The sequence below is a fragment of the Gadus chalcogrammus genome, chromosome 11, assembly GCF_026213295.1.
Source record: "Gadus chalcogrammus isolate NIFS_2021 chromosome 11, NIFS_Gcha_1.0, whole genome shotgun sequence".
Lineage (NCBI taxonomy): Eukaryota > Metazoa > Chordata > Actinopteri > Gadiformes > Gadidae > Gadus > Gadus chalcogrammus.
The window spans coordinates 13,005,080-13,031,534 of NC_079422.1; the positions used below are offsets into that span (position 1 = coordinate 13,005,080).

A 26,455-nucleotide genomic window follows, 5' to 3' on the forward strand; every position below is an offset into this window, starting at 1 on the left:
GTTAGGGGAGTGCTTTGGATGGGTGTGTGTTGGGGTGCTTTTTCTGTGTGTGTTGGGGGAATGCGAGTGTGTGTGGGGGTGCGTGTGGGGGAGAGGGGGTCAAGTCAACCCCTTATCCTGGGTAATGTAAACAGCCGAGGTGTCAAAACCAAACACATTTGGCTGCCCCATGAATGCATGCAACTGCTGGGTATATACCTCCACATATAGATAAGCATAGCACCCAGAAACAACAAATACGCGAGAAAGACTATGTGATACCTGTGACCAACACACACACACACACACACACACACACACACACACACACACACACACACACACACACACACACACACACACACACACACACACACACACACACACACACACACACACACACACACACCACTGCTAGTGTGATGCCACTGGCAGATGATGATGATGATGATGCTGCTACTGAGCATCTCCTTCGCGTGAGGCCAACGAAGATTTGATTTTAAACATAGCTTGCATTATTTAAGCTGCAGACGCATTCAAAGAGCAATCACGTTCAGCACAGTGTGGGAGTGTAAACAGGCCACCGCCAAACCATGGCAGGCCAGTTGAGTAGTGAAAGAAATATTTACACTTGCATGGCCCTTTTGGAGGAAGAGCTGAACATCACAGACGCGGTGGGCTTGGTTTGGGATTTTTTTTACCTCAACATCTTCAAGTTGAGGGAACCCATAAACACAAGGGGGAAGAATAATAAATAGCTCATCAAGGTCCCAAGTCAAAAGATATCGTCAAATAATAACATGTTGATACGTTACTAAATATTTTCGTACACACACACACACACACACACACACACACACACACACACACACACACACAAACACGCGCGCACACACACACAGCTTGCCGTCACTTCCGACGCAGAGTCACTGCACTGTGTTTACGGCAACTTTGTGGTGAAGAACCGAAGGCCGCTCTCAAGATGACTCGGGCAAGCCCTCCTCCTGAACATAAATACTCGCTCCATAACTCGCTGATATCTCCATCTAAAGGAATGTGTCGAGGCCCGCCGGCCAAAAGTACATTGAGTTCAACCACTCCGAGCCGCCACTAAAAACAGACCCTGCTGCCGAATTTGGCGGTAGTGCAATTAAGCGCTCAGTGTCACCATGGGCAGTGTGGTGGACTCTGGGGACGAAACATGCCTCACCAGAGGAAAGCCCTGGGACAAATGAAGGCTGTCTCAGCTGCTGCCCGGGTAAGCTGATCCCTGCCATGCAACGGCAAGGCCTTGGATGGGACAGTGTCGCTAGGGGGGAGGAAGGGGGCAGAAGAAGGGGAAGGGGGCCTAGGGTAGCAGCCACAACAACGGATCTGTTGAATAGAAAGTTTAGGAAAGAGACTGTGACTGGGTATAGGGAGCGAGATAGGGTGAGAAGGCGAGAGGGTGAAAAGGCAAGTGAGTGAGAGCAAGAGCGAGAGACAGAATCTGAGAGCGAGAGAGAAGGCGAGAGGCAAGAGAGAGAGAGAAGGCGTCAGAGAGACAAGGCGAGAGAGAGAGAGAGAGAGAGAGAAGGCGAGAGAGAGAGAGAGAGAGAGAGAGAGAGAGAGAGAGAGAGAGAGAGAGAGAGAGAGAGAGAGAGAGGGGAGAGAGAGAGAGAGGGGAAAGCAGAGAGAGGGGAAAGGCAGCATGGTGGGAAGATTGGTGTGAGTGACAGGCGAGGCGGACCCCCTACTCAGAGGGTAAGTGGGCACCCATGGAGGGTTAGGGCACAGGAAGGCCAAGCCTGACCCTCTCTTTCTCTCATCCTGCAGACGTCTGGCTCCGTTAGAGACCAGAAGGCAGTGTCAAGCCTGTCTGGAGGGTCAGACCCCCAAACCCTAGCAGCTCAGTGTATCAGGAGACCACTGCCTACCCCTCCCGACCAATCCCCCAGGTTGTTTATTGACAGTTATTTTGATCGCTAGTTGCGTTTTAAATTACGTAAACCGACAAGTTGTCAACTTCCGTTTAACTGCAGTGTGTAAAGTAATTGTTTGTGGAATTATGTAAATTAGATGTCAATCATGTGTAGTTCATTATTGAGGATAATGTTTTTGCGTGTGTTTTAACACTTCCAGTGGATTTATATGGAAAAATTATTTGTTGGCCAAATAAATTGAAGTGTCAAGTGTGTGGAAAAACTAGGTGAAGAGTGTCAATTTTTTCCGTTTTTACCTAGGTTCTCATGTCAACATACTTTTGCCAACGAAGACATTTCAGATAAACATGACATTTTTTAAATTTTCCACACGAATGAAGACCCAATTCCTCTTTTTCAGACGTTTAGCATGCAGCACAAGAAAAAGTCTTGGCCAGGGATTTGAGCTGCATGCTTCCATGCCTGCTGGCCAATAACTGCCAGATCTGAAAAACCCAAACATTTTCAAAACTGGTCAATTTCACACTGTTTCAGTGGATTAATGGGAGCGTGCAGCAGACAGACGCTGGCTAAACAAAGTGCTCTGTTATTGTTGTTGCTCCTCCACAGGTCGCTGGTGAACTCATGCTGACTTCAAAGCAGCGGGCCTGGAGAGCGGAGGCCAGGCAGTGGAGGGCCCAACGCCTGAGGAGTGGGAAAATAAATGACTGCAACCCGATAGCTCCTTATCTCAGACGCAGCACCCCCACCTCACACACACACACACAGGCCTGACATCCTGAGGCCTTGTCCTCCATGTCATGGCCCACCGAGAGCTGTCCCTGGAGAGAAGAGCAATCAGACCTTCACGTCTTGCCACACACACACACACACACACACACACACACACACACACACACACACACACACACACACACACACACACACACACACACACACACACACACACACACACACACACACACACACACACACACACACACACACCTTCTCTCCGTCGGAAGGTCATTATTACTCACTTTATTTTGATTGAAAAATTCTAATTTAGTTTTCATTTTATCGATCAACAGATTAAATGCATTACATACTCTTCAGGCCTTAGCTCCATGTCTCCACATACCACTGCTTGCAACACGGACATTATACTATACTAGTTATGATATCATGGAACCAGGGGCGGGTTCTTGCTAAAGCTTCCATCTGGCACTAATAGCGATGGGAGCTACAGATCACTTCATGGGAAAGACCCATTGACAAAACTGTACATGGTCGCTTCTTTTAACTTCATAAGCTTCTGCCAAGCGGAGGAGAATGAAGGCATTGCGATTGGCTCAAATTCTCTATTCACTTTCCTCTTCCCCTGGCTTCCAACACATCCATCAGACCGGCTTAAAATTAGCCACTAATGGCTTTTTAATGAAACTGTAATAAATGCAGAAAGCCATTACATTGAGATTAAAGACATTTGGTCTCGCTCTCACCGTAGCAGACAGCAGTCGACTAGATTGAGGCTCTGCTGCCAACTAGTGGGTTTCACATACTCAACTCACACACAAACACATAGATGCATGGTTTCACATGCACATATACACCTTCTCACAAGCATGGAGCTTTATGAACAAGCATGAACCTCTGCCTACCTCCGCAGAAAAGCAAGCACAAGAGAGATGAAGAACAGAATCATGGGAGATGGTTAGCCTTCAATGTGTTGTTCAAACTTTAGCGTGCACTGCACACACACACACACACACACACACACACACACACACACACACACACACACACACACACACACACACACACACACACACACACACACACACACACACACACACACACACACACAATGTGTGTTAGTTATAATAACACACACACCAAATACTCTGAATAGATATATTCAAAAACATCTCCTCTAAATCCCTTCTGGTTGTAAAATCACTTTTTTCAATTAGGAGTACTAAAAACTTTGGATTACAACCAAAGGTTTTATGATTAGGCCATTGTAGTCTTTAACATCTTTGCAGTACTATAGAATTTCAATCTAAGGAGGAAAATTCAGGAGACCAAGTTTCAGCTGAATGTTCACAATTAATGCGTAGCTTCCAAATGTTCAAAAGCGGGCCGTTTTAATATCTCCATTAAATCTCTTTCCAAGTCATATTTCTCCTTTACAGCCCCGCACCGCAACCCGACTACTCTGCTCATTCATGGTCATGTGGATCGGCGAGATAAACACCCCTGCCTTGACTTCAATGAAGGAGAGTCAGCAAAACACACCCAGGCCCCGTTTACTTGAAACTCTTGTTTATTTCTTTATACTCAAATGAATTATCTGTAATTTGTGTCTTTTATCCCAACGTCCCATACCTTCATAATGAGCCTAGCCACAAAAAAGGAATAGTCAGACTTGTGGGCTTTCTCTGTATCCTTTTTTAAATGGCAGACGTGTTTACGTAGCCTGTAATGGCAGAAGCTTTACTAAGCATATTTCAGCCATATGAACTGTTGCAACAAAAACACTTGGTTGATTTTCCAAGCATTTGCCTCTCTTCTTTCAGAAGCCCAAAAATATATCATGTTCATTGAATAGCACGGGGAGGGGGTGTGGGGGGGCGGCGTGGGGCATGGAAAAGATTCCCGAGGCAACTGCCAAAAGAACAGCACAATTACAAAACTATTTAGCTCTGGAACCCGGCGTAATGGCCGAGCGACAGTCCTGCTGATGTCATGGAGGAGGTCTCTGCCAAGCGGGCCCCTGCCGTACCCAAGTCAAACTGTCCGTGTTTAATATCTGCCTCCAACATGCCCAGAATAACAATCAAGACAAACAGGGAGCGAGTCTGCGGAGACCGAGAGCGCTGCACCAGGGCTTCTGACTTGTTCTTCCAGAGTTAGCTGGACCTCTTGTTGTTCAGCCAATGTGCTCATGGGCCTGGTCCGACTTGACCTCAGATGACATGGCTGGCCACAGTTTGTGTGGCCCTTGTTTTACCTTGGTAAGAGATTGTAGCGCCTGGGTTAAACGGGCTATACCCTGCGGAGAAATGAACCAGAGTTTACCATCAGAGACATCCTTTAATCCTTTAAAAAACACAACAGGGTCCACCTGGAGCGATCAGTGCAAAACTTACCAATCTGACAATCGGAGCCATATCTATCCTCACTTGGGAGTAACCCGATTAACAGCCATTTATTTAACATTGTAGAATTAAACGCCACATGATTGCACACAAAACTGTCGTTAAACCGGCAGAAATCTTTCTACTTTACGGTACAGTAGTTAACTTGTCACTGTTCTTGTTAAAGAGTTAATTCTCCATTAATCTGATTAGGCAGATCTCACAGCCAGCAGTGCGTCTCTAATCGGGTTAATTGGTTAAAAAGTAAAGCTGATTTGTTATGAAATAAAGCTGGTCCTTTCCTCACGAAATGGCAGATTTGAAAGGCAGAGCTAAAAATGATGTCTCTCCCATCCCAACTGGCAGCGTTTATGTTCTACTGATGTATTGAAACAAAGAACGGGGAATTCTACTGACTGTAATCTTTGATACGTGGCCAAGAAATAGGCTGAAGAGTGGTAGCAGTGATAAAAGGTGCATAGATTAACCAACAGAGAAGCGAGACAACTTATGTCTTATCATTTACATTTTCTTGATCTCTTTTACCAGTCACATATGTGAACTGTACTCAAATAAATCGGAGATCCGTGCCAAAAGCTTAAAGAAAATGGGGAAGTCACAGTGAAAAAAAAAGCATGCAAGAATTTAAGATGAGTGGAGAAAAGCTAACAAATTGAGGGGCAGAAAAAAAGACAAGGAAAAGTGAGAATGAGATAAAAGAAGGGCGTTGGGAGGTGGGGTGGGCAGCAAGAGTGAAAAAGAGTAAAAGAAATCAAGGATGGTCGAGTGGGAGAAATTGTTCCTGAATGAGATCTGAGAGGCTCTGGTTCTTCAGATCTCTCCATCAGCTAACCACAAGCCCAGGCTGAGCATGTGAGGCATGCTGCTCACGCTGGCCTAGCTACCTCCTAACACTAATAACTGCAATGTGTGTAAGCTACAATCTCACTCACACACACACACACACAAACACACACACACACTAATTGAACACAGTTAAGCTAAATATATGCATCATGTTTTTTCTATCTAAAATATAACACGATTTATAAAAAGAAGAGAACAGTAATATTGATTCATTTTAATCAAACTTATAACAATGGCCAAAGTGTTTTGACCACATAATTTCACATGCAAAAAATACCCCTTTTCTCAATGTTGGTAAATTGCTGACAACTAGTGGTAGGACTGCATTTTAGCATGAACATTACCGAATGCCATCTGTCACACATGAAATGCTCCTGCTTTTCCAGGTTTGCCCTTCATCATCATCATCATCAGCAGCAGCAGCAGCAGCTCACCACACAGTATTAGCGATGTGATACAAGACATAAGCACCCTGCAGGCAACCTACTATTTCACCAGCCTCCAGGAGCAGCACAAGTAGTGGCCGAGGTTACTCCTGACAGCTTAATTGCACATGTGAGGTGCAGCTGGTGGAAAGGCGTTCGGCACGGCAGAAGGACCTGAGACTTTCTTGGAGAGCATCGATGTTCTGCATCCAGCGAGATAGAATAAATCACGCAGAGAGAAATGGGAGAGGACTTTCCCCCAGTGTTGAGAAATACCAAAGCCATGTTGCAGCGCTGGAACACACGGCGCGGAACTCGGCAGGCCATAGCGGTGATGCAGCTTTTATACAGCGGCTTGCAGTGGAACAGAAGCAGCGTACATAAAGTTACATGAGAGATGGACGTCTGTACGCGGGTTGATCTTTTTTTCAAAGCAGACAGGAGCAAACGTTTGTGGACAGAGAGCTTGCTGGATCTGAAATCTAAAGTTTTTTTTGATGTTGATCAATTCATCATCTTTGACTGAATTTAACAAAAACAACATGTCTTCCCTATGATTGGGAGAAGAGTAATGCATGCGTCCAGTAGTGCAGGCGTGTGTCTGGCCGGTGGCCAGGGAGAGGTGTAGTCGTTGATATCTATTAGCAAGCCCACCCGCCAAGGAAAAAGCCCAATATTCCAATGTCCACCTTGGCCTGCGTTTCAGCTGTAAATCACAAACAAATTTCCCCTGAATATTTCATTGTATTACAACTCAGCTACGCCACATGTAAATTCTTATCATGTTGGTCATTTTAAAGAAGCAATGTGGTCCATCTCAAGCCGAGGCGTTACTCTCCCTCAAGTGGGCCCTGTTTGTTATTTCTTCAACTAACCATATGCCTTCTGCACACAATCACCTTTCATTCCCTGCCCCACCTTGAGGAGTAACAAGTGGCTCAATTATTCATATAACATTCTCCTTCTCTTTCCGCTAATCTCAGGGGACCGGGCCCCTGCCAAGATAAAAGCAAATACCAACAACTCTTCATATACACATTTCTTAATTTCCGATATTCCTACCAAAACAAGACAGCAAGGACATTGAGTTCCATTAAATAAGCCTTAGAAGCCCACTCTGCTGCACTAAACAAGGTTGACATGTAAGGTATACAGAATTGTGTTTTAATAGGTGAAGGCAACATCAAAGATTTGTTCAGTCAAGTGGTTAGCTACCGACTGGCTCTATACAACCCGTTTTACTGGCTTAAGGCATCCTGCCTTATATGGCGTCATTATTTCTATAATAAGAGTGGAATCATTCATAGGTCAGAGGGGTGAGGGTCTGCTAAATGGCGCACGCACTCACCCAGGGACATTAAACAAGGACCACCCACGGTTTGTGTAACATGGAGTCATACAAGCCTACCTTTCTGCACTGAGAAATTACACACGGGGGCTCCCAGTTACTGTGTTACCCCTTTTAATAGCTTTCTGTTTCACCCAAAGTAAAAGAAAATGTCAGATGTATCCGTCTCTATAAAAGCGGTAATGGGTGATGACATGAAGAGAAGTGTAGTGAGAAATGGGCCAACGATGGTGGCCTTAGCCTGTGCAAGACATATAAACAGAATGGAAAGCTGTGGCCCTCTAATATACACAAAGAATACCTCAAACTTTTGATCCAAATGGTGCAGCTTGCTGAGCATAAAACCTTATACTACTGAATGGCTGAATTAAACAAAACACTAGCCAGGGGATAAGCAATTTTGTTCTTAATACCAATAGTTTTCTAAACCGAAATCCCAAGTTAAATGAAAGTGAACCCTAATTGTAATGTAATCTCTCTCCACAGTACAATTCAACCAGCGGCACAACGAATTTAATGGCTTCCACTAAAGGGTGACTGTAGTCCGGATGGCCTGAGAGCAGGGATTAGGCAGTGAAGTAGCAGCATCCTGCCCAGAGTGTATTGATCAGTGCTTGACTCATTTGATACAGGACACCACTGGGTTTAACTTTTCCCCCTAAAGCTTCTTTCCTGTGTCTGAAAACTGTCTGAGAAGTAAAGGGAACCACAAACCACCGGGACTCCCAATCTTAATTAAACCACAAAGTCACATAAGTCAAAGGCAAAGTTATGTAGCCTGTCTGACTCAACAGATAATGGTGGCTAGGCAGAAGTTCCTCTGCTGAAACGACACACTCTGCTCCCGCTGCAGATGCTTTAGATCAGGTCAGAACACTAGGGGAGAATACCAGTGGATTGGGATGATGCAAGGCTAATGTTTGTGACCGAGAACAAAGATGAAAAACAAAGAGGATCTCACAACTAGCTCTGTATTTATTTAAAATCCAGTCTATTTTATATTGAAATGTGATGTAATTATTAAATGGCATTAACTTACTTGAAAGGGTATGGTTCAAATGCACAACATTCATTAAAGCATTGTCTAAATGTTGATACACTGTTGATACATTTGCTTGGTCAATTCAGGGCCATATGGGACATGTCGGGAGTTGGGCGGCAGTGGTAGCTAGGGAGGGGTCATAAAACAAACAAAGGAGGCTGGCTTTCATGAACGTTTACCTGAAGGTCTGACACATTGTAAACAATCTGTGTCTCCTCTTCCACAACTATTGCAATAATTCTCTATTTTAAGCTGATCTTACATTGAAGTAATGCCATAGCCCTTCTGAACAGCTCTTAAAGATTACTCTTTGATACTCATTCATTTCCTTTTGTTGACATTTCTCTTTTTTTCTTTCATCGTGCCTCCTGTCTATTTTAAGTTTTAGTCTTGGTCTTACTTTCTGTCTCTCATCAGAGAAAATTCCCAAATTTCCTAAGGAGATGATAGTCTTGTGACATCCCTGTCTTTTTACCATAAGTCTGAAATGGGTTTTGAAACCACTAGAGGAGGTTGAATTTAAGAAACAAAAACATAGCTTATCCAAAGCCGTGGGTCCTGAAGACAAGGCCCGGCAGAGCTGATGATCACACTGATTTATTGAGTAATCTCAATAAGCCGTTTGCTCCCTGAGAGCAGAGGAATCAAAGGCAAGATTTCCGGAATGCATTGGGAGAAAGATTATCCAGTTTGTAATATCTAATTACAAACTTCCACAAGCTGGTTTTCTGGTGCTTTGTGTTTGGACGAATGATGGGAGCAGGCCGGGCACTATGGAGAATGGTCCCAATCCTCCAATGAAGCCTTTGTTAAAGATCGAGAGAAAATGTTATTGTGATTGTAAGTCGACTGTCTTAACAGTTGTTTAAAAGGCGCAATACAGTGGTGCGATAACCAAGTTCTAATCCATCCCATATTATCAGTTCACTCGATTCCAATTGATGAATGTCATTTTGCCTCAAGGTTCCCGGTTAAACAATGTCCACAATACACTAATGCAGGAGTGGAAAGGTTTACCACAAGGAGATGCACTTTGACAGCTGTGGAGCATTGCAAATATCCTTGGTTTCCTTAGCAGTGGGTTGTGGATTCAACTCTGGGTGGGAAACCACAACTGGTAGTGGTAGAGCAGTATCATCCAGAAAACAGTAGCTACAGGAGGAAGAATAGACGGTGCATGGGAGGTCACAATGTTGTAAGACCTATGATGTAGTTGATGGGTCTAATTTAAACGTGTCACATGCTAAAAGGCAATGTGTCTTAGTATAAATATCTTCAGGTCACATGATGGCTTGCTTTGTAACATCCAAGTGTGCAGAAGCAGCCCATGGTCAGTTATCTGGTAAATCCCTTGGTGGAATGAAATCCCATGGCTTGGAACAAGTCTTTATGAATGGAAAAGGGGGTTCCCTAAATCACATGTATTATCCATTATTAATTCACAATAAAAGGTTGCTGTTGTGAAGCTCTTGAAAATAGTTCAGACGGAACCTAGCAGCGGAAAGGACCACGTTGTGAATGTGTGCCAAACCAACAAGACTCACAGGCATGTCCCACAAATCATCTTGAGGCAATGCCTCAATCAAATCCTCCACATCAGGGATAAATGTACTCAGCAGCCATAAAACATCCAGATCAAGCGGCGTGCCGAGCCAAACCTAAACGGCCTCCGTGGTAAACCCAAACCCTTATCTTTGTCACATATGTAGAGAAACGAGTGCCTGAGAGCATTAGCATTCACTTTAACTGTTGTCCAGCTGGTTCCTCTCTCTTTGCCCAATGTCAATTGGCTCCTTAACATAGAGGGCTTTGCTGGGATGTCGGAAAACACGATGTACGCAAGTTTGCAGCATCGTTGCTAACTGCCGATTTTGCAAATATAAAAAGAAAAGAATCCCCCAAACACAGCCACACAATAAACTCTGAAGAAATATTTTCCACCCTGAAAGGTTTCATCAGTCTGCTCATAATGGTGTAAAGTTTGAATGCTCTGAGGTTTAAAACCACATGCACAGCATCATACCACAGACTAGAAGCAGCCCCCCATATTTAAATTGAAACCATTAGACGCAAACTCTGCCTAATGTAAGAAAATAAATGTACCAAATATAGTTAGTTGTTCAGGAGGCCAGTGACATGGTCTAGTGTTGCTCAAAGACTGTAGCCAACTCCTATCATGAAGTCTATTTATAACTGTAGTTTCCATAAGAGCACCGCATGGCATGATAGATTTAAAAGGCATTGTTTCATCCCATTCATTTCTTAGGTAATTCAGACTGTGGTTTTAATTTATGGACAAAGATCAAACAGCACACTCATATTGAATTCCTCAAGAGAGACATGGGAGACACTTGGAGAGTTTCTACCATTTCTGCACAAGAGCAAAGAGTTTAGTTTGACTACTACAAAACCCTTTCATCCCCATGACCAATCTCCTGTTACATATAGTGAGCTATTAAGCACAGTGGAAGTCTTAGCCTAATTTCACATGGCGATGTCCACACTAATAATTCAACATCAACATCACCGTCACAAGTTCCAGTCTTAACAAAACAAAGAACATGAGGCCAAATGAAGACACCAAAAATAATGATCCTCTGGAAAACAGAAATTGTAATTCACAAAACGTCAAGTTCTAAAAGCTATAAAACGTTAATAGCATATCACAATATTATTAAATGACGTAATCAAAGTCAAGAGCAAAGCATGCCAAATTGACACTTTGGGCAATCATTTTTTAATTGTCTTGAGTAAATCAAGTCTCAATGACAATCTGACAAAATAATTCACATTAAAGCCCATTTCAGGCAACAAGAATGCAGAAGGAGCTATAATCTTGAGTGCTGCAAAGTGCCCAGTTTTCCACATTTGCTGGAAACTATAATCGTGTGCTGCTCTCTGTGCTTTGCAGATGGGCCCCATTGAGCAATACGAATATCCTAAATACTATCCGGTTCCTCTCTCTTGGGGAAACAGGAACATTAAAAGATCCAAATAATACTAGTGAAATATACGACCCTTAATGAACTTCCAAAGAGGTACGGATGTTTACACAGGTCAGTGCTCAGGCTTTAACAGTAATTATGAAAACAAACCATATTAATTATATCATTTATCATTTCCACACTCTGGCCGCACAACGCCCACCACAAAGTTCCTGCCTCTGCTGGACAAGAGAAACCCCTAGTTAATCTACTAAACATTGAGTGCAAGACTTTCCATACACAATCACAACTTTCAGATTTTTTGCTCTATTGGCTACCATTGAAATGACTTGGTTGGCTCACTCACTGTGATAGCCCTAGCGCAAATTACGACCATGCCAAATCTAGTGCATTTCCCAGCGGAGGGCAGATTAAAATTGGATCCAGGCCGAGTGCTGAACGGGTGTAATATAGTGGACTGGTTAACCTGGGGGATATCATTTAATTTCTGATGGTCTAAGGATGTAACCACAGGGGTAACTGTTCTTTCAGTAGGAAGTTATGTCGGAAGAACAGAACACCACAAACAACGTTAAGATGTTCTAACCATGGGTTAAAATAAGTTAAAATGTAATTAATATATCAGGTTAAAGCACAAACTAATTAAGGAATTCAACGGAAATGTGTTAGATTTTCTTGGCTGGAGAACACAGCAGTCGGTCAAGGCCCAATAGGAAATAGTATGGCGACCCATTTAAAATTCCTCCTGCTACAAGGACTTATGCTGAAGGTCTGGCGCAACTTCATAATGGGTCTCAAGGGTGTGCATAGCAATGAATAATTTGTCCAAAATGTAATTAGCAATTTTCCAAATAATTATTTTCCTTTCTCGGGGAGCGTCACAGCCCAGCTGTTACAAATACTTGTTTTGAATTTACTTGCAATAAGCCGGTGCAAAAACAATATGAAAAGGTCCAATTAACTGGAAATATGATCACTTGAGCAGTAGCCATGTGCTTACTATGATATTTACCATTAGGTCTGTGCAGCTCATGTGTTACAAATCTTTTTGCCGCAGTCTATATAATGAGCTGTAATTGACTTCCCTTGAAATGTGTTTCTCCTGGGACATCTGGCCTTGAAACTTCTACCTTGGGATGCTGGCCAGTACCGGGACTCATGGGTGGCAGAGGTAGGAGCAGGCACTTCTGCATAAATAAATCTAAGAAAAATGTCTTTCATACACCCTACTTGAGAATGGAAATATTTATAATCCTAACTACCTGAACACAATAATATAAATATTGCTCTTAGGGTTAATTGGTTTCAGAGTCATGTCTCCATTTGGGCATGGTATAGCTCAAGCTATCATTGTTTTCCTCTCTGATGATTACCTATAAGGACAACAATAAAAAAGAAAACACTCTAAGTCATTGGACTTTGTTAAAACTGTAAGTATTACAGTATTTATGATAAATGTGAGGAATTTAATAGCCATTTTGCGCTAATATCATTAGTTTTGAATAGGACCCTTTGAAAGGAGGAAGCCGAAATCCTAATATCTGTTTTGAACTAAGCCCATCGGGTTCAAACATGAAGACAGATGCTTCTCTTGATAAATGTAAAAAACATTTACAAATAGTTAATCCTGGTAGAATGAATCATGAAACACTTTTATCTTGAAACTTTAAAATGCATTCCCTGTCTTTGCAGAGCTTGCCAATGTGCTCTCTATTTTACATCTCCGAAGCTTTCGAAAATGTAGATCAAATTAAAAATCACTGTACAAAAGACATGACATCATTATTTTGCCGAAACGGCGCATGACATATTTGCTTTCAGGTTCTTTTTTATTTTTTTTGTCTCAATTACTTCACTGCATTCCTTCTCGGACCCAACTCATCAAGTGTAATTAGCCACTGATCGAAAAGATAAAAGCAAATGCTACATGGCCATGTCATATTAACAACTTTTAATCCAGGCTTGATTAATGTGTAGCCAAACCAGAACTAGATTGATAGGGTTTAGTTAAGTAGGGTTGAGTTTTTGAGTTGTAGCTGTAGTAAACATTTCCCTGCCTACCGATAGCATGTGATTATCAGACTGCCGCCTGCTAAATGCCCTCAATGTAAATGCTTTTAATCAGAGCAGCAGAGGACTTAGGCAACATGCCACATCATTGTCACAACACACTGAACCTGAGCCCAAAGGCAGCCTTCATAATAAAGTATGATGTGTTCTTAAAATGAATACCATTTAAGTGATAATTAACGTTTGAAGTCTTTCAGTATTTTTCAGGTTGATAAACCTTTGAGACCAAAGACACCATATCCATCATTCCATGTTTAACATACCAAAGTCAAATCCCCACGGTCTCTACAACCCCCTCTTACTATAAATGAGACGGCATACACCGTTGAAAGTTAGTGACGACAGCTTCAGTTTGAACTCACCTGGACTCCATCTCTCAGCTTTAGGATGCACTCCATAGTGTTGATAGTGATGACCACGGGTTCTGACCCAAGCTTGGTCCATGGCACGTGGATACGCAGCTCGTGGATATGGCCGCTCATGAAGGTAAAGGGCAGCTTCAGTTCCTGTGAAGATACAAAGTGGTCGGAAATGGGAGCCAGAGTTGCAAGGACTTTAACTTCAGCTCGACCTCACTGGTGCAGTGGTTGCATGTTATTTCATGAAGGCAGGAACATGAAGAAAATTACTTGTGTTATTTGTGTGTTTTAAGATTGGAAAGATGTTTCCTTTCAATAGCGACACATTACAAATATGTTACGGCTATATCCAAATTTGATTTATTCAGAGGCCTGGCCAATTAGTTTGGCCTGCATCTGTGAACTACGCTTCCACCCATTAAATCATGAAACTGGTCATCCACAACTCTGTTTCTCCTTGAGAGCATAAACCAATAATTACAACATATTAAAGGTATTTTCTTATACCACCATAGTGATACTAAAAGTAGTAGTAATATAACTCCTAAAAGTAGGTTTTCATTGACCCTTCTTCAAATAAAAGTTTTGAAAAGCAATATGGGATAGCAAACTCCTGAAAGGAGTAAACTGCCAAGTCTTCAACACAAATACCCAATGCCCAAAGTATTTTCTTAAGGCTGCATGCAATAGTAACTTGTATCACAATTGATGTTGTGTTAGGTAGTTCTTTGGACAGCCCTTCTGAAACTAAAGAACTTCAGCCAGCAAAGGATTATTTTTTTGCCAAAGTAACATTGATCCAATCCAGATATGACAGCTATAAAAATGTACAGAAAGTTAAAAAAAAGCTGTGGAAGGTAAAACATTCGAGTACATTTATCAACATGTTCACCATCAACATTATACTGATGCAGTATCAGCATCCTGTAACACAACACTTCTCTTTTTTTTTTGTAGCCTGTTGTTGCAAATGATGTAGGCTATTTGAAGCCATTCATAATAGACACTTTTGAGATAGAAAAATAACTGGTGGTGCATTATGATTTCAGATAGAAATTGAAGAACATTTGATTAGATAGAAGTTGTTTATCTCAGTGTACTATGAATTTTTCCCAAGACCAACATTAATTGCTGTACAAACTAGCAAACTGAACAGCGGCAACAACCAAATTCTGGTGAGGTTGTCTCCAGAAGAGATGCTGCTGTGCCATTAAAATAAAATACAGTTAAAATGACATTACATGTGTGGGTAAGATATAAGTTAACATAGCCCCTCAATCAATGTATAATATCATGCTATGTTCTTTCAACAAAATTTAAGATATTCACGTCAACACTGAAGCGCAGTTCAACTTGTTTAGTCGAAAAATGTAACTAATACGAATAGTAAGTACCACTTAGCATACCTGCTCCAGGACATCCAGCTTCAGATCCAACTTGCTGAGCACCACATCCCCGCCCCAGAGGGAGAGCTGCAGGTCTGACGGCTTTAGATTCTTTATGTATTTGTTGACATAGCTCATCAGGAGTGGTGTGACATAGGACTCCAACATCTTGTCCCCATCTTCGGTCACAATGAATAAAACACACACACACACACATATTGGACAGTTTATGAGACATCTTTCTTCATGGTTTCATAGTGTTGTCCAATATCTTCATCAATTAAATGAACTAGCCATCTGAGAGGCAGACAAGTATTTCTCTAAATGGAGAGGCGAATCTGCTTTCCATGCTGAGAAGTCATTGCTTAGACTATGTTCAAGCGGATGTTCAGCTACTGTAATATGAATAGACAACTTGTTACAAATGTATATGATATACCAATTCACAACAACAACAAACCAATTATTTGTTGCATTTGTTCCACACTACTGCAGAGAGACTGAAGAGACGAGGACATGACCAACAAAAGCACAAACCTCCGTGTGAACAAATAAGTTATTCCAACTAAGTAATCAACCTAGGCTCACTGACAGGTATTCTAATGTCAACAACATTTTCCAACTGGTTCCAACAGACTCCTCAGTCAAGGAGCAACTTGAGCCAGTCCTGATCATACGGATGCTACAACCGGTTCCTACATATATCTCAGTCCATATAACTGGAGCAAGTCCTGTTCAACAATGATGTCCAATCGATTCAAACACATCTCTTAGTCAATGTAAGTGTAAGTGGAGCAAGTCCTGATCATTACAGATGTCCCAACCTCTTTCAACACACCTGTCAGTCTATATAAGTGGAGCAAGTCCTGATTACAGAAAGCACTTTGCGTATTTAGAAGACCAGACGAAATATGTTTAGTAGTGTGCCATTCGATGTACTTGGGCTGTATTTTATATGTACAAACATGATGCCCATGTCTTAAACTGAGAGTAATACATACACCTAAGGGAGCTAGCTAACATTACTTGGTTATGATCGTAAGTTAGACGTTCCTCCTCAGTAGTTGTCATACATGAAAACGACGCTTCAATTCGGTCAAGACAATGTATCGGTGTCAACATTAGACCCATTCAGAGCCAGCATAACAACCTAGTGGGTGCTTTATTCTGAAGACCAAAGCATCAGAGAAGGAGAGGAGCTAAGCTAACAGCTACTGCAGCTATTGTAATATATATTTCATATTCGATAACATATTATCACCACCAGAGTCAATGCTTGGGAAAAGCGAACGCGTTCTTCTTACCCGGTTAGCCCACTTATCCTGAAGCTATTGTAAGAGTTATAACTTTATAGTAACCAATGCATCTCGTTAGCTGTTCTGGTTAGCACATCTCTGTGGTCCCGAGTAAACGTCATCGGTAAACATACACAGAGCTTCCGCGTGCGCGACGTCATATCCTTCTCCGCTCAAGAGGCACGCCCCTACCTAACAGAGGCCTAAAAATATCCTATTTTTGTGACTGATGACTTTTCTGAATATAAATTTATTTCGATGTGATAGCTTTGATCCATACAAACGATGACATATTATTAAATAATACAATCAAGTGTAACAAAATAGCTTATATCGAGAAACAGTGATTTGTTCATGCCAGGGTCTCTGGTCTATTCGACGACTAAAAGGATAAGGAATTAGAAAACAAAATATTGTTTTAATTTAAGCGAGTCGGCATTAAAACCCTCGTGTTAAAAAAAAATCAGCTCACCAAAGAACTCACTTCAGTTGGAAGTGTTTAGTTTACACAATATTTTTTACTCAACTTCAGAATTCCCAATGACAGCTCCTGCATAAAGGCAGTCAAAATTTGTCCTGGGTATATAACAGAGAAGCATTTAATTTATGTGAAGAAAACTGGGTGGTCGTTAACAAAATAAAATAAATGATGACATAATGGTTTTCATCCGTGTCGTGACAGCGTGACACTCGTGCAGCAGTAAACGGTAACCGTTCACTTCAGAAGATTGTTTGAATTTCTGCACTTAATGCAAATGGGCAGTTCCGTGGGGAATTCAATCAAAAAAACGGAACTTTGTCTTTTCACTCTTGCCTGTCTATCGTCGAACTTCTTGAGCACGCTTATTCTTTTTTTTTAATGACCAGTTCCAAGCCCTCGTTTTGACTTTGCCTCTGCAGCGGCATACCTAGCCTACATATCTGTAATACGGGATTAATTAATTTCTCCTTAAAGTTGGCTGCCCTATAGGGGTCATGTATGTAATATGGTCTGATGAGACCTAAGGAGGAAAGTGGTTAAATATATGGCTGTCTTTTTTCATGTCGAATGTTGGGTCTAATGAATTACCTTTTCCTGCCGAACTTTGCGCATTCAGACCATTATTCGAATAAATCATTGTGGGCCAGTATGGGCTTTAGCGCATAGCCTATATATCTCTTAAACTTAATCTGGCTTCTTCCTAAATATAGCTTCCTTTAATTTGCTTTGTAATGTCAAACAGATAAAACAATTATAATCGATTTCCACTTTATGTGTGTGCCTCTATTGTGCTATGAAACCCTCACAAAATGGGCCATGCACTGTCACAACACAAGAAGAATCGTCCATTAATTGCTACAATGCTCGTATAAACACGGTATTTATTGGCTGAATGGAGGCCACATTCTAAATGATTGAGGTAAAGTTTACACCGTGAATCTAAGCAAGCAAGATTGTGTGTGTGTGTGTGTGTGTGTGTGTGTGTGTGTGTGTGTGTGTGTGTGTGTGTGTGTGTGTGTGTGTGTGTGTGTGTGTGTGTGTGTGCGTGCGTGTGCGTGCGTGTGCGTGTGCGTGTGCGCGTGTGCGCGTGTGTGTGTGTGTGCGTGTGCGTGTGCGTGTGCGTGTGTGTGTGTGTGTGTGTGTGTGTGTGTGTGTTTGTGTGCTTTGGATTCAAGAAGTCCCATTCTTTATCCGTTGCGAATTTTTCAGAAGCTGAATGGTATAATTCTTTGCTCAAACTTTACGAAGTTGAAAGATCACATAAAATCGTGTCAAAGTCATACAGGCCTATAAAAAGTGCGCCATACAATGAAGGGGGGGGTATGGTGCATTTGTGAATCGCACAATTTAATTGCATAAATATTTGCCATTATTGTGCCAAATCAACATTGTAATTCATAATTATTAACAAGTAGGCTATTTATTTCATGCATTTCGCCACCTTAAAAAACACATTTACTAGCCAAATGTTCAATCCCATCTGGCAGAAATGTAAATATACGCATAGAAAAATAGGCCTATTATGCTCGTGGCTAAACCATGATGCAGACCTAATGGCCACTTACTAATGATACTATATTTATCTAGCCTAATGATGTCAATGAAAAAACAACCGATTTACACATTAGGCCTACACATTTTCACTGTTGCCTCCAAATGTTGAATTGAATCCAAGTAGGCTAAATCATACTGCGTTTAGAGTCACGTTGACCTCTTAATTTTGCCGTAGGCCTATACCCCATTGGAAAGAGGGTTCAGTAACGTAGGCCAGTGAGAAACGCAGCCCTATTATCGCTAATTCCATATGTTTGGGCAATAATAATAATAGTAATAGGCCCAGACAAAGAAATAGGCCTATATGTTTTAATTAATTGTTCAAATGGCCTATTCGTTGATTTCTTCTTTGTTTAACTTCCCAATAAGAGACAAAATGCAAAGACTTGCATATGCTTCCAACGAACTCAATGGTTTTTGTTGCTTCCAAAAAAGTCCACCTGCAGTGAGATATTTTATTCCCGGTCAAATAATACTGTTTAAATTGTATTATTTGTTTGCGGGCACTTCAATATTTCCTTAATTCAAATAACTTCACAGTCGAATGATATCACAACGTAAGGCCTAGGCCTATAATTAAAGAAATGAAACGTCATCCACGCGACGAGGGGGCAAGTGCATCAAGTGATATTGCGTCAATGGATAGGCCGCTATTTGTCGATTTAATAAAACGATCAAGATGTTAATTTAGCACAATTTAAAAATAAGCTTTGTATAATGCGTGTTAAGATCGAATCCAACGGAAACGAATCCATTATCCCTGAAAATAAAAGAACTGAAGTAAAGTCAAGACTATTTGGTAGATAGAAGACCTTAGTTGCTTAGGCCTAGGCTATATAAAATATATAATGCGTTATTATGAAGCTAATATTACTTTAGGCTACTTTATATAGAGAGTTTTTATAATTATAATTAGAAATAGTTTGTTTTTATTAGTTGTAATATTTATTGTATTAGTAGCCTATGCCTAGTTGTATTAATGCTAGCGATCGTTATTGACTCTATAACATCCATCTATTTTACACGCAGTCCTCGCCTATAGTAGGGTCTTTAATTTTAGGTGAGGTGCCTTAATATAACTCTTCAGTGTGTGCCAATTACGCTATTGCTTGTAGATCTACCAGCTGCTATTGATATTGATATTCTTATATTGATAAATATCAGGCTAAAAGCTTGGTTGGAATAACTGGCGACGCATTATAGTTCATAATTTCTCTGAGTTGGAGACGTGAATATAGGCAATGGAAATACATTAATATATTCTGCTAACCTGTAAACATCTTTAACAAAAACATTAATGAAATATATAATTATAAAAGTCAAACAAAAAAATGAGGTTGGCCTCTATTGTTTATTCTTCAACCATTTCTGAGAGCTATGCTTAAAGGACTTTAGAATAACCACCTGTCTTATAGCAAGAAGACCCATAGACAAGTCCACTGATCTACTCGGTCGGATTTATATTTTTGGTTACAAACGTGTCATGTTTCCACCTGCAGGCATACGCAACACACAAATGCAGTCTTACAAATGGAAATATTTAACTTGCTTTATTTTCTAAAATACAATTTAACATACTTTAAACTTATGCCTGGTTTTAACACGTTTATTTCCAAGGCAGAACAATAAAAACAGTATTTACATGGTGTTGATATTTACAGGTGATATGACAGACGACGCGGCTCCACGGCGGTCCAATGAGACTCAACTGATTCCAAAATCCCAATCGTAAAGTGTCCTGATTTCCAGATTGTCTTTGGGCAAAACCAAAATAAGTAGAAAAAAAAAAAATACTTCTTGGCTTCTTCTTTTTCTCTTGTCCATTGTTATCAGTTATTATTATTACCATCATTATTATCATTGTTATTATTTAGGTGTCCAGCCATCCCGGCTAGTAGTCCTGATGTGGGCTGTGCGTCAAACTGTGCCGTCGCAAGTCACAGTTGCGCCGAAACACCTTTCCGCAGCGGCCACAGCTGTAGGGCTTGATGTCTGTATGGGTGAGAAGGTGAGTTTTCAGGTTACTTCTTTGATTAAAGGTTCTTCCGCATGTGGGGCATTTGTGGGGCGATTCCTGTTTAGATTTAAAGCAAGCAAATGATTATTCCCTTTATTTATATGATATCTATCTCCAGTCACTTGAAGTAAACCACGTTGCAAGTCATTGCAATTATCACTAATTGCCAATATATGTGTGTAACATGTGTTGATGATGATTTCATTCCCTTGCATAGGACATTTTTTTAAATTATATTCATGTAGTTATTTTCGTAGGCCTGCATCGTAAATTGGATTTAATCCAAGCGCAAATATGTGCGTGACTCTGTTTGTCTGTATCCCAGGCAATCAGTATCGTAAGCCTACATTGGGATTGTCATTATACGCAACGTTTAATTGACCAACGATGAATGCGTCTCTCTTCTGGTTTATCAGTATGAGTTTGTGTGCTGTTGTGGTTTCACACTGTTGAGATCTTACCTGCATATGTAAAGTTTTATGGACGGCTAGAGTTCGAGACTGACAGAATCCCTTGCCACACTCTTGACACTTGAAGGGTTTCTCCTTGGAGTGGATGTATCTGTGGAGGCGAAGAGAGAGAACATGATCAGACATATGCTCGTTCAACGTGCAACCTCTAACTTGTTGCAGGACCCTGTCTGAGGAACGATTTTATTTCTATGTTACGGACCATATGAAGAGTTAAGTGCTCTGGCGCCCTCGTGGAGAGAACTCGGGGAACAGGCCTGTGCCAGGCACCAGTGATTTAAAAAAGTTAGGACTTCACATATTGTTAATGTTTCTTGAAAGCCATATTTATATAACTCTGGAATATAATCAACAAAAAAACTCAGACGTTTTATAGGCTACATTTTAACAAAATAGCTTTTATGAATCTACATTCAAATGGGGGGGGTGATACATGAAAGTATTCCTTACCTATGGTCCCTAAGGTGGTCTTGTCTTCTAAAGGCCTTATGGCAAATATCACATGTATAGGGCCGCTCGTCGGTGTGTGTCCTCTCGTGGATGAGTAGGTTGTAGGACTTTGTAAAATGCCTGCCACAAAACTTGCAAATAAATTCCTTTTTCGTCTTAGACGGAAGCCGGCCACGGGTTGGTTTTCTGTCCGGGGAGAGTTTGCTCAGCTCAGAGATCGTGCCCCCGAGTCCCTCCGTCAGCTTTGCCAAGTCTACAGCTTTCGGAGGATCCTCCTGAGTGGCTGCGATTGCGAGGTTTGCAAAATCAAACCTCGGCCTGACTTTGTGCAACGAGGGCAGACCGTGCGTTACAGAACCTTGTTTTGGGTGGAAGAGGTGCGCTGCAGCGGCGAACGGTAACGAAGGGAAAGAAAACCTGGGGTCCACCAGGCCCTGGGCAGCTGCCATTTCAGTTATCGTTGACCTCAGTCCCTGCATGTGGGGATAACCCAGCGTCCACTGGTTCATGTGCATCGTTTGCACCGCACTGAGGCCGTAGAGTCCCTGGAGCTGGTCGACGGCCGCGGGGAAAGTGTTGACAGCTTGCAGGAAGGAGTAGTTAGTGAGCTGGAGGGAAGGATGCAGGGGGATCGGTGCCGGCAGTGCTTTGCTCCCCATCTCGGCGAAGGACGTCAAGGCGGAGGCCTCTGGAGAAGACAGAAACTAGGACACTCTGGAACACAAGAACACACAAGGAGAGCGTCAGGGGGGTGCCGTGGTTTACACGGATTACAAGGGCGGGCTTCTGAAAACGAGCACAAAAGGAAATCAACCAATATTTTAATTCGCTTATTCGGGATGGTCAAAGGTTGCTCAATCCACACAATTGTAATTGTTTTATATTAACGAATAGCGTAGGGACGTTTCGATAGTTTGTTTTTTCCAGTTATGATTGTGCCAATTAATGGAGGTATAGGCACAAAGGCCAAAACATTGAACGTGGTTTGGACGGTGGAAATACAAAGCCTACTTTCACCTTCAATAATGTGACAGCTGTTTAATTTAGGAGCTTTTAATATTGGGAAAAGTAACTATTTAACGTGTTAAAATAAATTCACTGTACTAATGGAATACTCTAAGTACGGATTAGCATTGTGTAACAACGGAGTTATTATATGAGTGAAACTTAATTCAATGTAGCCTTTCTCAAATAGAAGGCATTGAAACATATTTTTATTAAAAAACGAAAAAATCCCTATTAGTTTGAGCTAGATTATTCGTACATGCAGTACAAATGTCTAGGCTTTAGGAAAACAAACATGCACAAGTAATAGGCCTCCTAATATACCTGCTGGTAGTATTAAGTCATGTTTTCCCACACACATTACGCTGACTCTATGGAAGGTCAAGTCTATGGCGAGAACAGAATAATTACTGGAATAATCATTTAAACGAGACCGGGCGTTTTGTCTGGATTGACAAAACGGGGCGCAGTAAAGTAGTATTTTGTCATAATAATGATGCATTACATTGTACTCCCGGGGAGAATTTCACATTCATCCGCCTATTTTTATTTCTAAATTCCCAATTATAAATAAAGATCGTCCACGTCTTATCACTGCAGTGACTGCATTTTACTTCTCTTTACGAACCGATGTCAGGATTTTTGCGCAGGTGCTGTAGGACCCAACACTAATACTAACACTACTTTGGGGTGTTCTGCTACAACGACATTATTGTAGGTTATTATATTTACCAAAGGTTTTACTGTTTACTCTTGACATCAGTCAACTGTAAACAAACTTCTCTACATATCGCCGCCCTGAATGATAGTTATTCTTATATAATGCGAGAACTGCTGTCAGTTTCAACCTCATGTAACCTGCTTTGCACAGCACTCGAATCTTACCCCAATAAATAGTTGCCAAAGGTCACTCTTCACAGACTCGTGCGGTGTATCAGTAATCCACAATGACTAACGACATCAAGCTCCAATAAAGCGTCGGGAAACTTCTTCCAAGTTCGTCCATGTACTTCTCACGTAGCCATGCAGCCCCCTTTATTAGGTTGAACTTTACGCAAAAGTGCCAACAACAACAAAAAAAAGAACTAAACCGTGAGCGAGACTTTGCGCGTTCTCTGTGAGTTACAGGAGTTCGCGACGCGGGTTCCAGGCCACTCTGAGAGTTGGTGCTGCAGTGTGCGTAATGAGCACAGGTCCCTCACTTTTCAGGGCTCCGGCAGCGGCGCGCACGGCCCGCCCCCGACACGCCCCTCTCCGTGATCCACTCCAATGTTCTCTCCTCTGTTTATTTGTTTGGATAGCAACTACGGCTCGAGAGTCGAGAATGGTCTGCCGGCGGCTCAACCTGCCCCACTGACACTTGGATATGGCCGACCTTTTTTGGGATACATTGTCGGAAGCAAGAAAGTTTAGAACTCTCAAGGGGTGCGCCGAAACGATCAAAAGGACCCCCCCCCCCTCCCCAGTAAAAAAAACCCCTGCATTTAAGCAAAATTGAAACGTGTTCTTTAAGACCATTACGAGTTTAGGTAATTTTTTTAGGGAAAAACAAAATATATGTATATATGAAAAAAATAGTAGGTTGCAATAATTATAAAAAAAAGAAAAATATAATATGACCTCCAAATTCATATAATACAGCAATGTATGAATGTAATTAATTGAAGGCCTGAATCAATTATTATTTTTGACAGACCCCCCTCACTTAACTTATAGGCCACCTGTGACTTAGCTGTTTCAGATATAAATAATGATGGCAAAATAAAATGTTTTACTGCTACATAACAAGGTTTAAAAAAATAAATGAAAGAAAATACAAAAGAACTAGAAAAAACGGTCAATCAAAGCCAGAAGTAAAAAAATCTGTTGTTCTTGCAATTTAAAATATCACTCAAAGAGCATTTCGCTTGAGGAGCAAATACATATTTTTTGGACAGTCTAGAACAAAACCCAGGTTTTTGATCGCATCTCAGGCGATTCTACTATGTAATACAAAACACAACATAATGTAATGACTCAATTAACCTAGCCCACTGGCAACCCAATACAGTGAACTGGGTTGCCTGTCCTCACGGTCGCTTCCAGCCGACAGTTGGTCTGTACAAAATGCGAGTCTGCAGCGCCCCCTATTGGCAAAGTACTAAACCAACATGTTTAGAGAAACGCCAAGGACTGTGTTCTGCCGGCACAAGCAATGCTTTCGTGTTTCAACGGATATGTTATGCTAAACAATTCCATGAACTGGACTATTTGTTCTGTTGCAGTTACCAAAAAACGAACCGAATTAGATTTAGGCTGAATTATCGACATTAAATTAATTAGTAGAAGCTTTACTGAAGTCAATCCTTGAACCTTTTCTCTTCCCATTTTTCAGAAACAGGTAAGCACAGTTAACACCACCATTAATCCGCATTTACATGCAGCAGAAAAAAAAATCCTCATTGCTAAATTCCTAGAACTTTAACGTTTTAGGCCTACACATGAGGTAGGCCTAATAACAGAATAATAACGATATTAACGATAACTATATGAAGTATTGTATTAGCAAATCCTGCAGGATCAGGCCTCGTTGTTCTTAAGTTTGTCAACTGTCAGTCCTGAAATATAAATTGTTTTGCAAACGTTTCTAGACAGGCCTATGTATTTCCTATAAACAAATAATGCAAAGATTGTAAAATAAAATGATGAAATGGGTTAAAAAATGAAACATTACACACATTATATTAAAATACACATTATATTAAATTGCATGCAACCATATTATATCAAGACTATATTATCTTTATAAACCGTAATGTCCTCACGCAGGAAACTATTTCTCAATATTTCGTCTACGTAGGCTTATTATTGCTATATATATATATATATATATATATATATATATATATATATATATATATATATATATATATATATATATATATATAGATATATAGATATATATATATATATATATATATATATATATATATATATATATATATATATATATATATATATATATATATATATATATATAGATAGATATATAGATATTCGAAGCAGGGCGTGCCGACCCCAAGTAAAATATCCTTATTGTGCTTCTTTATAATTTCATATTCAGGCGAAACGAAGTTATCCCACACCACACGGCTTCGCTTATTATGTTGGACGAGAGACACATATTCTATATTATTGGTGTAACTTCAGAGTGCAGGGTCAGACTTTCATCCGCCGTGACCCCGTGGCCCCTGACGCTGCTGCAGGACGATGCCATGAAGCAGGGAGGATCTGATATGCAGGAACGACGCTATTCCAATAGGAACGAGTGATTTGGTAAAGCACGAAAGCATTCAAACAAGACGAAAGGGGAGGCTTATCTACGTTTGGCCCATAAGCAGGCCGAGGCCTATACGTGCCAAGCGTAGCATTTTGCGAATCTTTCCATCTAAACATCTAAACATAGACCTGCCCAGATATTGAGCTCCCAGAAATCTAGCCCTATTCAATTTCCTTTCCACTTTCTGCCTTTCTGTTACTTATCCATACCATCATTATCCAGCATTAAAAAATAGTCTAGATCAGTCCTAAAGTTGTTGTCTCACCGTATATTTGGATTCCGCGATAGAAACATAGCAGTTTTTTTGTTTTTCCGTTGCAGGTGGCTGATGGTTTAAACTGCTGCACTATCGCAGTGTGCATATAGTTCGACAGGATGTCACGTCCATGAGCGAGGCGTTCAT

At 41.1% G+C, this 26,455-nt stretch overlaps 2 protein-coding genes across 3 annotated transcripts in view; both read right to left on the reverse strand.

The window, feature by feature from the left end:
• The window catches only part of LOC130391474 (intermembrane lipid transfer protein VPS13B-like), a 209,687-nt gene extending 192,507 nt beyond the window's left edge, over positions 1 to 17,180 (reverse strand). Inside the window, exons 1-3 of the mRNA XM_056601627.1 lie at positions 16,766 to 17,180; positions 15,483 to 15,640; positions 14,080 to 14,223 (exon numbers count right to left, since the gene is read on the reverse strand). Of these exons, the coding sequence (XP_056457602.1) occupies positions 14,080 to 14,223; positions 15,483 to 15,629 (291 nt within the window). The 5' untranslated portion in view covers positions 15,630 to 15,640; positions 16,766 to 17,180. The remainder of the gene's footprint in view (positions 1 to 14,079; positions 14,224 to 15,482; positions 15,641 to 16,765) is intronic.
• A 1,659-nt stretch (positions 17,181 to 18,839) lies between these two features.
• Positions 18,840 to 23,896, reverse strand: osr2 (odd-skipped related transciption factor 2). 2 transcript variants are annotated; one of them, XM_056602161.1, is made up of 4 exons: positions 23,619 to 23,896; positions 21,729 to 22,442; positions 21,270 to 21,369; positions 18,840 to 20,865 (listed from the first exon to the last, which is right to left on the reverse strand). In XM_056602161.1, the coding sequence occupies exons 2-4, from the start codon at positions 22,385 to 22,387 to the stop codon at positions 20,683 to 20,685; spliced, it is 942 nt and encodes a 313-aa protein (XP_056458136.1). In that variant the 5' UTR covers positions 22,388 to 22,442; positions 23,619 to 23,896; the 3' UTR covers positions 18,840 to 20,682. The 2 variants fall into 2 exon arrangements, with proteins under 2 accessions (XP_056458136.1, XP_056458137.1); XM_056602162.1 differs by having other exon boundaries at positions 18,842 to 20,783.
• Positions 23,897 to 26,455: the final 2,559 nt, after the last annotated feature.